Source organism: Amaranthus tricolor, chromosome 11 (genome assembly GCF_026212465.1).
Source record: "Amaranthus tricolor cultivar Red isolate AtriRed21 chromosome 11, ASM2621246v1, whole genome shotgun sequence".
NCBI lineage: Eukaryota > Viridiplantae > Streptophyta > Magnoliopsida > Caryophyllales > Amaranthaceae > Amaranthus > Amaranthus tricolor.
The window spans coordinates 124,639-137,724 of NC_080057.1; the positions used below are offsets into that span (position 1 = coordinate 124,639).

The following is a 13,086-nucleotide window of genomic DNA, read 5'->3' on the forward strand; positions in this document are numbered from 1 at the left end:
TCATTATTTTTTTTCTTCAGCTCGAAACAACATTACCTTATTTTATTACCACAGTAATACTTCATTACCATTACCGCCTAATACCATGTTGTTTGATGGTAATGAAAATGGCCCTTTTTGGTAATTTCATTACCTTATTTTATTACCATCCATTACCATTGAAGGCATCCAAATAACCAAAATTTTCATTACTTAATTTTATTACCATTACCGCCCTCTAATACCATGTACCAAACGGGCCGTTAGTGTGGTTTCTAACCTCATTTTGGGTGAGAGTACGCCTCTAAAATACGTGTATTGCTATTTTGTTTTTCTCCATTACTTTAATAGGATTTATTATTACATTCATCAATAGGTATACGTTTTTGTGTTCTATCACTAGTGGAAAAAACCTTATTTGCTGCTTGTCATTTGCTGCGATTTTCCTTAGACGCAGCATTAAATAGCAAAAAGAATTTAGAAAAAAACAAATCAATTAATTGTTGCGGTTTAACATGAGCCCGCAGCAAATACTACGTTGGACTATTAATTGCTGCGGTTTTACAATAGACCGCAGCAAATAACTCTTTCAATTGCTTCGGTTTTTCGACAGCCCGCAGCAAATACTCAGTTGCTTCACTCAATTGCTGCGGTTTTTGTATATACCCGCAACAAATATACTCTTTCATTTCACAAAATTAAAACTCGCCAACGTTTCATTTCACAAATACTTTACTACGTAAGCTGTTGTATTCTCTCAAACCCACCATTTTCGCCATTCAACGTTTCATTCTTCATCTTCATCTTCTTCTAAAAACAATAAATTCTTCATCAGCTGCTGCTTTCTTCGCAAACGTATTCATAAACCCATTGAAAAACACTCGAAAAACATTGTACGTAACTGTTTCTTCAAACACCTGTTCTTCATCTTCTTGGTTCATAAACTCACGAAATTTGGTCTTGTTCATCTTCAAAACCCACGACATTAAGGTATTTTTTCTCTTTTTAATTTGTTAAGCATTTAAGTTTTGCAAGATATTCATGAAAACACTCGAAAATTAGGGCAACTGTTTGTATACTAATTTTGTTTCTCTGTTTTTCGTTGTAGATAACATAACCCACAAAATCAAGGTAATTATATTTATTTTTCTAATTTGCAAGTTCATATCTTTATTGTTTAACATGTAATTTAGTAATTTAGTGCTAAAGATATCAATTTATTTGTGAATTTTACATTATTCGAGTTTATGTTATTAGTTTGTTAAATATTTGTGTAATTTGTTAAAAATGTGGTTTGTTGTTATAGTTATGTCTTTAACTATTAGAATTATAATATGAGTTTATTTACAATGTAGTGCTTAATATTTACTATTTGATATATATTATTGTGTTGAAGTAGTTAGAATTGAAAATCATAGTCATATGCTAGAAATTACGTGTTAAGTTGCGATTTTAAGGGTTATTAAGCGTTTTTGGCACTTTTGCGCATAAAGTAGCTCAAACTTGGTTTGTTTTGCACGAAACTTGGCACAGAACACTATTTGGTATATATTATTGTGTTGAAGTGGTTAGAATAGAAAATCATAGTCATATGCTAGAAATTACGTGTTAATTAAGTTGCGATTTTATGCGTTTATAAGCTTTTTTGGCACTAACATCTATTTTCTCTTAGTGCTTTCAACAACCTTCTAATTTCGTTGATTGCGGCTACTACACGCTGAAATACATGGACGATATTATAAATTCGTGAAGGAGGTTGGAGTCGAAAATATAGATGGCGTAAGTATTTGTTACGTTCTTAAATTATAATATATACATATATATATATATATATATATATATATATATATATATATATATATATATATATATATATATATATATATATATATATATATATATATATATATATATATATATATATATATATATATATATATATATATATATTATTGGTAAAATCTGATGTTTATTAATCTTTTAATTTTATATTATATTATAGGTTTTATACGACATTCCAAGGGAAACAAGCCCTTTGAGAAACGGAAAAATGCGCGAATTAAAGGCAAGATTGCTGCGTATCTTGCAAATTTTTGTACTTGGTAAATTGTAATTGGTATAGATTTTTTAGGACTTTAATGTATATATATATGTACATACATATTATTATATTATATATACGATCGAGAGTTTATTATTATGTTAGAGATTATTGGTGATTATTTGTGATTAATATTGGATTATTGAATTAATCATTGTCCATTACATTGTACATTATTATTGGATTATTATTTAGTATTAAACGAAAAAAGAAAAAAAATATAACAACTATTTGCTACGGGCTACACAAAACCGCAGCAAATAGTTAAGAGTATTTGCTGCGGGCCACAAGAAAACCGCAGCAAATACTCTTAACTATTTGCTGCGGTTTTCTTGTGGCCCGCAACAAATACTCTTAACTATTTGCTGCGGTTTTAGGTAGCCCGTAGCAAATAATGCCCTTTTTTGCTGCGGTTTTAAACCGCAACATTTAAAATAGGCCATTTGATGCTATCACTATTGGTTGGGGCCAAAACCGCAGTAAATTATGGTCAAAAAACGGTAGTAAATGAGATTTTTTCCACTAGAGCAAACACATGTATACTACATCATTTTGGTGATTGAATGGTTTATATAGGGATATATGAGGCATTTGATTTATGATCAAATTATAAGAGGATACATGAAATAAAGAGTATATGTTGGTTTATAGTAGTCAAAGTAATATAAAGATATCTTTATCTCATTGCAATGTGATAGAATATTACCAAAATGAAGTTAAAGAAGCTTTAGGTGAAGCTAAGATATTGAATGTCTAACATGGATGTCTAGCAAATTATTGTAAATTTTAAAGAACCATCAACCTAAATGCTCTCAATATTTTGTTGTCATTAACTTACACTTCAACTTTAAATTGATTATCTGAATTGTTCATTAAATATGATTTATTTTATTTTGAATTAAATTAAAATTGTTAATTAAATGAATTATTCAAATTGATTAATTGAGTCGTTAATTAATCGATGTCCCACATGAATGTCTAGTAAATTGTTGTAAGTTGTTTTAAAGAGCCATCAACATTCGCTTCAAAAAACGATCAGTTAATTTATTAGAGTATTTACCTTTACGTTTCAATTGTTTGGTTTCTTTAACTAACTATGCTTTATGGATGATTATATAAAGCCTTCAATATATTTTTTATGCCTTACTTTGATGTTGTTGCCTATAATTATCTATATATCTTCAATCATTGTATTCGTCATACCTTTGCAACATATTGATATTCTAATATTTTCTTTCGTATTCTTGTAAATATAAATATATAAAATAACATCATAAATTTCAACAGTGTAACTTTGGAGACCGCGTACTAATAGTGCTTATAAAAGGTACATACCTTAACATTAAAGATCTTATATATAATGTACATTAAAGTAGTTATAACAAAATTTTGTAATAACTAACTATCTAAATAATACAACTATCCTAGCTGGAATAAATAAAATCCACAAGCTATCAATACACGTGACAAATAATCTATCCGCAAAGCCTTAACAAAATAAGTCTATTAACAACATAATTATTATAGGTTATCTCAAAACAACCCATACAATTAGGTAACCTTTTTTTTTTTTTATTAATGCATAGTTTTGTTTTTCTTTTCAAAATACTGTTAATTTTTTAATAGAAAACATAGACTGAATTATCCACAAAGAGGGTTACAACTTAGAATAATATTTTGGTCATTTGATTCCGTTTAGATTATAAATATTAAAAGGATCTATTATTAATGTTACTCTGATTCCATGGATCATTTTGAGCACCATTAGCATAGTTTTTTTTAGACGATGGACAAAAGTTTGAATTATAAATATTGAGTGCCCATACAAACAACATTTTAGTAAAAAAAAACATAAAAAAGCCAATAAAATTTAAACTTACACTTATAAAGGAAGCAGTTTTTTTAAAGAGTTTAGGCTAACCCAATTGAAATCATCTTATAATGAGACGGCCTCAATAAAAGATTGTAAAAATTGCCTAGAATAATCCAACATTTTCATAATTTTTTTACAATAATCCCACCTATTGGTTAATTATAAATAATCCCAACTTTAGAGGGTATTTTCCTAAAGTAAACTTGGGTAATCCGATGACCTACTATAGTAGGTAATTCACCAAAAAAAGTAAATTAAAAAATAATTAAAAATTAGAGAAAATTTTTGAAAATTTACATAAAAAATTCTAAAAAATAAAAAAAATCATAAAATTTTTTTGAACATTTTTTAAAAATTTTTTCAAGTATTTATTATAATTTATTTTTTTAAAAAAAAACGAAACTTGCTATACTAAGTCACTCGGTTACCGAGTTTACTCTAGGAAAATACCTCTTAAGGTTGAGATTATTCATGATTAATCAATAGGTGAAATTATTGTAGGAAAATCATGAATAGGTTTGATTATTCTAGTTAATTTTTCCTAAAAATTTCGTGAATATTTTTATACTTATATCTAATTCAGCTAGTCTCTTGAGTGACCGTCTCTTGAGATACGTATCTCAAGCCCAACCCATTAAAAATTAATGTTTACTTTCCATATTCTTAATGCATACATACATTATCCTTAATGCTTATTTATCTTATCCTTGATGCCTATTTTCAATATCTTAATGTCTACTTACATTATTTTTAATATCTATTATATTTTAAAAAATATATAATAAATTGGCCTAATTAGAAGTAGTCTTTCAAAATGACCCTCGCTCATAAGAATTTGTGTACAAGAATTACTTGTATGAATATTGTTTTAAGTAGGTGGATGAAGGATGAGAAACGTGGTAGAATAGCGTGTACCCAAAAATTTTTGGGCTTTCCTAAATCCTCATTGTAAATTGTGAATGAATAGCTGAAAGCTGTGTTGTTATGGGTGGACAGGAGTGAGACACCAACATGAGTACACCTTCTTCTGCTCTTTCTCTCTCCTCTTCATCTCCTCTTTTCATTCATACTATTACTATTACTGGTACTGGTACTAGAACTAGACATACACTTTTCAATTGCAGATTCATATTCTTCAATAAACCACTTTCTTATTCCAACAGAAATGGAGTTTCTGTTCAAGTAAGAGCAGTTCAAGATAAAAGCAAGGAGTCTTCTTCCCCTGAGGATATTACCAAGAAATATGGACTTGAAGCTGGGCTCTGGAAGGTTATTTTCATTACTTTTTCATGTTATTACCAAGGAATTTGTAAGGTTATTTCAATTTCCCTTTTTCATGTTCATTTCTTTTGATGAACCCCAGATTTTGAGCTCAAAACAAGACCAAGATTTAATTGATGAAAAAGGAACTCCTCTGAAACAAAAAACAAAAGGAGAACAAGCTAAAGACCTGCTGGCTAAATATGGAGGGGCATACTTGGCAACATCCATAACATTGTCCTTGATTTCCTTTACATTATGCTATGCTCTTATCAATGCTGGAGTTGATGTCTCTGCTTTGTTACAAAAGGTTTACTTTCGTATTTCTTATACTCCTAAATCTTTTCTAAATCAAGTAACATATAATTTTAATTTTTTTTTTTTTTAAAAAAAAAAAAAAAAAAAAAACCAGGTAGGAATAGCAACAAATGAGACCGGAGAAAAAGTAGGGACATTTGCACTGGCGTATGCAGCTCACAAAGCGGCGTCCCCAATCAGATTTCCGCCTACAGTGGCTTTAACTCCAGTAGTCGCTTCCTGGATTGGTAAAAAAGTAGACAAAGATAATTGATCACTTTGAGCGCATCATTCAACTTGTCTTCATCTTTGTATTTGTAATAGTATCTATACACTTTTTTGTTGATGCTTACTATTTGGATTTTCCAATTTTCGAAATGAAAATAAATAGTTAAGTGCTAACAATCTAAGAATTTACTACTACATCCAAATATAAAAATTAAAGTACATGACAATCTACTTCCTCTATTCTAATTTCTAACCAAAACCAATGGACGAGTAGACTAACCTCTAAAGAGTAAAGATGCCTCCACCCCAGACTTTGCGATTTTCTTACAGGCTGGCTGTACAACTCAAAGTCATGGGTTCTAAAACCCATGTAGAACCCATGAACCTTATTCTGGGATTGCGGCTTGGCATTGTTGTTGCCGCTGTACAATTCATCATGAACAATCTCTTCTTATTAACGTACTTTATGCACTGATCTGTGATACAGATCATGTTGCAACATCCTAAAAGTAAGTGCATTCACAGTTTCTAGGTGCATTCACAGTTTCTAGGTTTGAATAGAAAAGCTCGGAAGCTCAGTTCAGTCCTGGTAACAGTGATCAAGATGGACAGCATTGGCATTAGCATTGACATTGGCAAGTCTCTTACAGCTCCTAATTCAATCAACTATACCAGGCGTGTTAGCTGGAGGCACATCTGTTGCAGCTGGTGGTGGGCTTTGCGGCTGTATGCTGCCTATATTGGCCACATCATAATCTTCATGGATAGTCTGTAATCAATTATTCCATTCAACCCCAGCTTCCGTAAAGTTAGGGAATCACATGCCTTGTTTCCAAATGATTTTTGAACTGGTTTATAAATTAACATAAGTAAAGAAAGTTAAAAAGGATACATTCCGTTCTCCACATGTCAGTAATGCTAAAATCACCTTCTGAAAGCAACCAGTAATCCGCATCACTCTGCAGAGGAAGTATGGGACATAAAAGCGTTAATTCAAATATTCAATGTATACAATCTCAGCAATAATTCTTTTAAACAAACCTTTTTCAAGATATCATAAGCGTTAAATGAAGAAAAAAAAAATCAAGATGCAGAAATGATTTTTATCTTATTTTTCAAGGCAAGATAGTGAGCTCACAAATCAAACTTACATCAACTTCTGGCACTATCTTCATGATGCCACTCACGAAATCCTGCTGAGAATTGGCATCTGGACATATTTCCTCCTCAGCGGCAGCGTGATCGTTATTACCTGAGGTACTTGGTATACTTGGGGCAGGCTCAGCATCACTGATTTCTTCAAACTTCTCTTCAAATTGACTAGAGAAAGGGAAACCAGAATGGGTTGAGAGAAGAGGAGACTAACAGCGCAGGAAATAAAGAGAAAACAAAGAGCATAGAGGATATGAAAGAAAAAAATGAAAAGCCAAGATCTAGCATTGAAAGTCTAGTTACACATAATGCTTGCAACTTTGCACGTTTGTCAAAACTTTGTAACTAAAAGCTACAACGGCAAGGAAAATCACATGTTATAGAATTCTAAAAAAAGACACACCAACATTTCAATGCCCCAATTTATTCAAAAATGAGGAAATTACATTTTTATATTTCCTTCATCCTCAATGACTTTTTTCGGTTCATTTGATAAGCACTTCCTGCTAACACTACTAAAAATGATTCTGAACAGATTGCACACATAAGGTGTGTTTGGATGGAAGGAAATGGAGGGAAAGGACAGGGAAGGATTTGGAGGGAGGAAGAATCCCTTGTTTAGATAGAAAAAATGGGAGGGAAGGAATTTAGAGGGTAAGGAATTAGAAGGATTTGATGGATACTTTTTGTTAAGGTTCCAATCTCTCTAAAGTTGAAAATATTTGAAGGGATAACTCTAATCTCCCTCCCTTTCCCTTCCATTCTCTCCTACACAAACAAGAACTATTTTTTTTCTATTTCTCTACCCTTCCTTTCCTTCCCCTTCCATCCTTTTTTTCACTTTAAAATTATTATCCATAGTGTTAATATTGAGTACCAAATATAGGCCAGAAGCATAAGTTAAAAAAACAGCATAGGAAAGCATACCTTACTAGATAAACATCAATGGGTCCCATTGTGCTCCTCAGAACTATTTTGTATCGTCTTTGAGGATAATCAAGAGCCTAATAAATTAAACACACAGGAAAATGGTACTTCAGATGAGAAAATGATTCCAATTTAAAAAATAACATGTTACCTCATTGCACTTGCCTCATCTGGATCTGGAACCTCTAAAGTTGTTCCATGTGGAGCTTTGATGGCTATCAAGGTTTCGTTCTATCATCAGCCACAAATCCAATTTATAAAATTAGCAAGTTCTCAAAATTGAGGAAGAATCCAGCGAAATTATCAAAGCCATCAAAATAGCAAGAGAGAGAATAACACGAGACAACAAACCTGAAAACAAGGTGAGCCCTTTATGTCTTCTTCGGTAATAAAGAGCCACCTAGATTATGTCATATACAAATGGTGACAAGTTAGACTCGAGAGTTCCAGAAAACTTGCACTCTAAATAGATAATGAAAAGCCGAGAACTAAGGTGGAGAATATATTACTTCTGATAGTTTTCATCTTCACTCATTTCCCTCAATCTTTCTTGCATTTCTCTGCAATAAATTGAAGCATTAGTGCTACAGAAAATAGGTGAACCAACATGAAGGCTTTTAAAGAAAATTCTTAACAAAATGACCTTATTTGTTCATCCAATCTGCGTTCTTCCAATGAAAGGTTTTCAATATCTCCCTGCAGCACAAAAAAGATGACATGTAACATCAAAGATAGATGACAAAAAGATGCAAATGAAAGTGAAGAGCACAAGGTATTTCTACATTGCTGCAAGAACTTGGGAGACGCAAAAAAAAAAATTGACTTGCATAAGTTTTATATCTCTAAGGACTTGACTAGGGATAGGGGTAGTTGAAGAAGCTTTATTTATATTTTAGACTACCGATGCTCCCTTAGTTTACCTGTTGGTGTTCTTGTTTTCTAGCTTTTACTCGTTTCTATTATTTTTTTTATTATTATTGTTTGTATTTTTATTTTTTAATTGTTATTTTTACTGTATGATATGCATCTTATTTATCTTTATTATATGTTTAAGGGTCATGCTTATGGGGTAAGATGCAGGCTTGCGGAATTAGCTTCAACTTCACTCGGTCCTACATGTTGCAGAAACTTTTATTTTCTTTCTCGAAACAGGGGACTCTTTGGCTGATGCAAGCAAAACAATAAGGACGAAAAAAAAGTCACCACCATTTAAGTTCTGTTAGCATACCTGTAGAGTAATGGCACTATCATCAACATCACCTGGCCTTGAGACATCAAGTCCCCTGAACGATTCACATATTTTATGACATCAAGGAAGAGAAGATTTAAATAATAATAAGCGCAAGTAAAAATAAAACAATTTCTCACACACACGCACACAAAAATACATACTTCCATTGTATCCTATTCTTCAACTTCTTTTCTACAAGACCAATGCCCTCTAGAACATTGGTAATATCATAAATACGCCTCTTTTGCACCTGAAGCACACGAAAAAAATTATGGTAATCACTTATGGAAGAGAATAGGAAGAGCCAAAACAAAACAAATGTTACGGAAAAAATGACCTCCAAAAAATTAGCAGCTTTGTTTAAATCAAGAATACCGTCTTCTGCATGTCTGATCAATTTAATAAACTTCTTTGTCAAAAGTCCTTGATCAAAAAAAAAAAAAATAGTATCATCAGCCAAGTAACAAAGCTAAAACCATACGCAGCTGAATATGGAGAATGCAATTACCAAGGGAGCTATCATAGCGACAAGAACCAACTGGAGTGATATTGTCACCTGCAGAACCTACAAGTTGATGTTGTCAACTACGATTCAAGATACTATAAATATTATCCCTTTTTATTAATAATTTATGATAAAATTGTCTTTAAAACCTTAGTTGTTATCTTGGAGCAGAGACTAATCACATTGAAACCCCATCATATGAATCAAATTTGGCTATTATGATGTGATGCCACCACCACATAAAAATGACTCCTCCACATACAAAAAAAAAAATTAAAAAATAATAAAGACTACCATAAATAGAAGCCTTCAAGCTTTTACACTGCAACAATTGACTTGACATCGGACTTGAGAGTCTCGTTTCCCTCCCCACCCACAAAAAAATATCAGCAAAGACTACCATACATGAAAAGCATCAAGCTTCAACACTTACCAATATTTGACATGGGAGTCTGAGGCCCCGCTCTGTTGACCTTGGTAACCCTTGATCCTCTTCCCTTGCCACCCTTACCAGATACAGGGGTCTGGAGAGGCCTGTCTACTACTCCAGTATTCACTGGACTGGTTGTCAAATCACTAGACTCGGTATCAAATTCGGATATATCACTCTTCCACTTCATTGGCTGATAACCAAAAAATTGCATGAATCAAATGTTAGGAAATCAACATCAACAATTCCAAATCCGAACTCCCTAAAAATTGAGGTTGGCATTGGCTACATCAAAAAATAAATCAATCTCAATGGTCATCCATTGGATTTTCTTTCTCCATTCACTTCGTTAATCCAAATTAGCAAATGAAGAAACAAAATTATGTCTACAATTACAAAAGGAAAATTTAAAACTATTGAGATGACACAAAAATACCAAAAGAAATCACCAAAACAACAAATAAGTTTCACAGAAAATGTTGGAAAGTAATAGATGTGCGTCCACCATTTAGCTAATTACCTAGTAAATCTAGGAATCATTAAAAACATTCATAATGACACACAAAAACATACCACAAGTGTTCACATTATTTTATTAATACAAGTAGTGATTTGCTTATAGATCAACCAAAAGGTTGAAATGTACCTAGTTAATGCTAGGCCTACTCAAAGTAAAAGAAAGAAGGAAAGAAATGTAATTAGGACAATAGGTGATGGATGTGCAAATCAAAATGAGAAAACAAGGAAGTAAATCACATTTTAGAAAATTTAATTTTGCATCGAATCAAAAACAACAATTCCAAAGAGTTGATCTTAAAAATATGCAATCAATTAATAAATCAAACAAATCAAAGTGGAATCTGCATGACATATTTCTACTTTACTCCGAGGAACAATAGCTATAAAGATAATTGTCTTATGCCAATTGGATATACTGTGAAACTGACCTACATAAAAGAATATCAATAAGGAGATGGTCAATAATTTTGTAGAATGAAGATCAACTTTAACAGGACTATTAAAAAGAAAAATAAATAGAAAGATATGAGGACAACTACAGCACAGGATCATATTGAAAGAGCGTACACAGTGATCATAATCTCGGTCATGTTGCATTTATAAAACAACTAACATGAGTATATAAATGCAACCCTAAAAGTTCAATGTATTTGATGTTAAAATGTCAACTAGAAGTTTACGGTTCAGATCAACAGTGTATGGAATTTGTCTATCACACTGCTCCAAAATGGTAAAAGACACATAAAAATGTATTAGGATACGATGTGGCACTATAATGAGAAGATGTATTTGTTAAGAAAATCATGAATTGGCAGTCAACAGCAGCACTTGGTGCCACAGATGCCACAACTGAACCGCAGTTAACAGTGGAATTTCGAAAAGAAAGTTGGCCACTTATCAATTAACTTATGTATATTGTGAAAGCAGCAACCTTGTTTTATATCACCAAAAAGCAAGCATTATAGAGAAGATGTGAAAGAATTATTAGGAAATCCAGCTGAGAAACACTAGAAACATTAAAATCCCTGGACCCTAATCAATCAGTAGTTTAGTACCCCCTTGACGACAACTAAGATAAGCAAGTAGCAAGTAGTAATTGGAAAAGAAAATAAAATGGGCTAATTGAAATTGAAACAGAATGGGTGGGGTATGAAGATGCAGTGCATATCAATATTAGTTGGGGAAGGATAATTTCATACAAGAATTGTGATAAAACATAAAATCAGAAGAAACCCTGAGTACAATGTTGAATCAATGATAGAAAGAAAAAGGAAAAACTCAACAGATAATGAGATGCGAGTTCATTCGGAAACTCAATTAGTTGTTGGAATAAGAAAGGAAGTAGTCAATTAAGAAACCTCATTAAATTAAATCAAAAAAAAAAAAGAGGGAAAAATAAAATGAATAAAAAAAGAAAAGAAAAGGAAAAAGAAACTAACAGGGGTTTTAACGAGAATAACTTCGGGATGAGGATGAAGAGGTAGAATACAATTATAGTGGGATAAGTGATGATAATCGGCAGGCGGAGCCTGAACAAACGGCGGCTTCATCGGTGTTAATGGAAGCTGATGCTGCTTCTGTTGCTGCTGCGATTGAGGAGTGGTAGATTTAGGAGTTGACATCTCTCTTTGTCTCTCTCCCTGCCTCCCTACCTAAGATTTGAACTTTAAAGCGATCCAAGCTAAGAAGAGTAACGGTTTATAGTAAATAGTTAAATAGGAAAAAGGGAATAGGGAGGAAGGGTTTATGAAATAATCAATGGGAATTAAAATTAGAGAAAGAGAAATCTACTAAAACGAAAGATAATAGAAGATCGGAGATCTGGAGGAAATTGAAGATTGATGAAAGAGGCAGTGTAGGGTAGTTGTATGAAATTGGAGAACAAAGAGGAAGAACAACAAGAAGAGAGATAAAAGTATAAAAGGAAAATACGAGGGAGTTTAGGAATTTGGTTGAGAAATAAAGATTATGTTGATTGTTGGAGGGAACTACTAGTAGAAACAGTCAATTTACTAACCTTCCCTTTCCGGCTTTCCCTTCTATAGTTCTATCCCTTCCCCTCTCCCCTTTCCCATTTTTTTTTATTGTACAATATAATTTAATAAAAATACTGCAAAATTACATGTTATATCTTTGGCTACAAAAAAATTTAATCAAGCTGTTATTTATAGTTCTAAAAATTAATTAAAACAGAATAACATAAAATTTATAAAAACATATTGAATTGAATGATTCTTGCTTAGAATGACCTATATGAAATAAATCATTGATTGAAATATATTTCATACTAAACTTACAATCTTTATAAACCAAATATTCTATATATTTTATAAAACTAATGAGCTAAAAACTTTTGATGAATAAAATAATATAAACAATGTCATATATATATCTTAATTATTAATACTTCACATTTAGTATAATGTGATTATAATTATATTTTTTAAAGTTATATATAAATATATATTACTAAGAAATTTGTGTATTACACGAGATTTTATACTAGTTATACTATTAATAATGTTCAAATCAATTGAGATCATTTTATATTATAATTTATTCCATTGATTTTGTACTTTTTAAT

At 31.6% G+C, this 13,086-nt stretch overlaps 2 protein-coding genes across 7 annotated transcripts; one reads left to right on the forward strand and one right to left on the reverse strand.

Moving 5' to 3' along the window:
* Positions 1 to 4,803: 4,803 nt before the first annotated feature.
* Positions 4,804 to 5,915, forward strand: LOC130826944 (uncharacterized). The gene is made up of 3 exons (XM_057692582.1): positions 4,804 to 5,222; positions 5,317 to 5,523; positions 5,626 to 5,915. The coding sequence occupies exons 1-3, from the start codon at positions 4,965 to 4,967 to the stop codon at positions 5,782 to 5,784; spliced, it is 624 nt and encodes a 207-aa protein (XP_057548565.1). The 5' UTR covers positions 4,804 to 4,964; the 3' UTR covers positions 5,785 to 5,915.
* A 136-nt stretch (positions 5,916 to 6,051) lies between these two features.
* Positions 6,052 to 12,570, reverse strand: LOC130826943 (transcription factor E2FB-like). Of its 6 annotated transcripts, none has more exons than XM_057692580.1 (14): positions 11,942 to 12,570; positions 9,987 to 10,176; positions 9,557 to 9,613; positions 9,386 to 9,471; positions 9,210 to 9,298; positions 9,046 to 9,100; positions 8,461 to 8,513; positions 8,327 to 8,377; positions 8,169 to 8,217; positions 7,983 to 8,048; positions 7,818 to 7,894; positions 6,890 to 7,058; positions 6,631 to 6,697; positions 6,052 to 6,507 (listed from the first exon to the last, which is right to left on the reverse strand). In XM_057692580.1, exons 1-14 carry the CDS (start codon positions 12,122 to 12,124, stop codon positions 6,497 to 6,499), a joined length of 1,203 nt encoding a protein of 400 aa, XP_057548563.1. In that variant the 5' UTR covers positions 12,125 to 12,570; the 3' UTR covers positions 6,052 to 6,496. The 6 variants fall into 6 exon arrangements, with proteins under 6 accessions (XP_057548563.1, XP_057548562.1, XP_057548561.1 ...); XM_057692579.1 differs by having other exon boundaries at positions 6,052 to 6,536; XM_057692578.1 differs by having other exon boundaries at positions 9,210 to 9,471; positions 11,942 to 12,522.
* Positions 12,571 to 13,086: the final 516 nt, after the last annotated feature.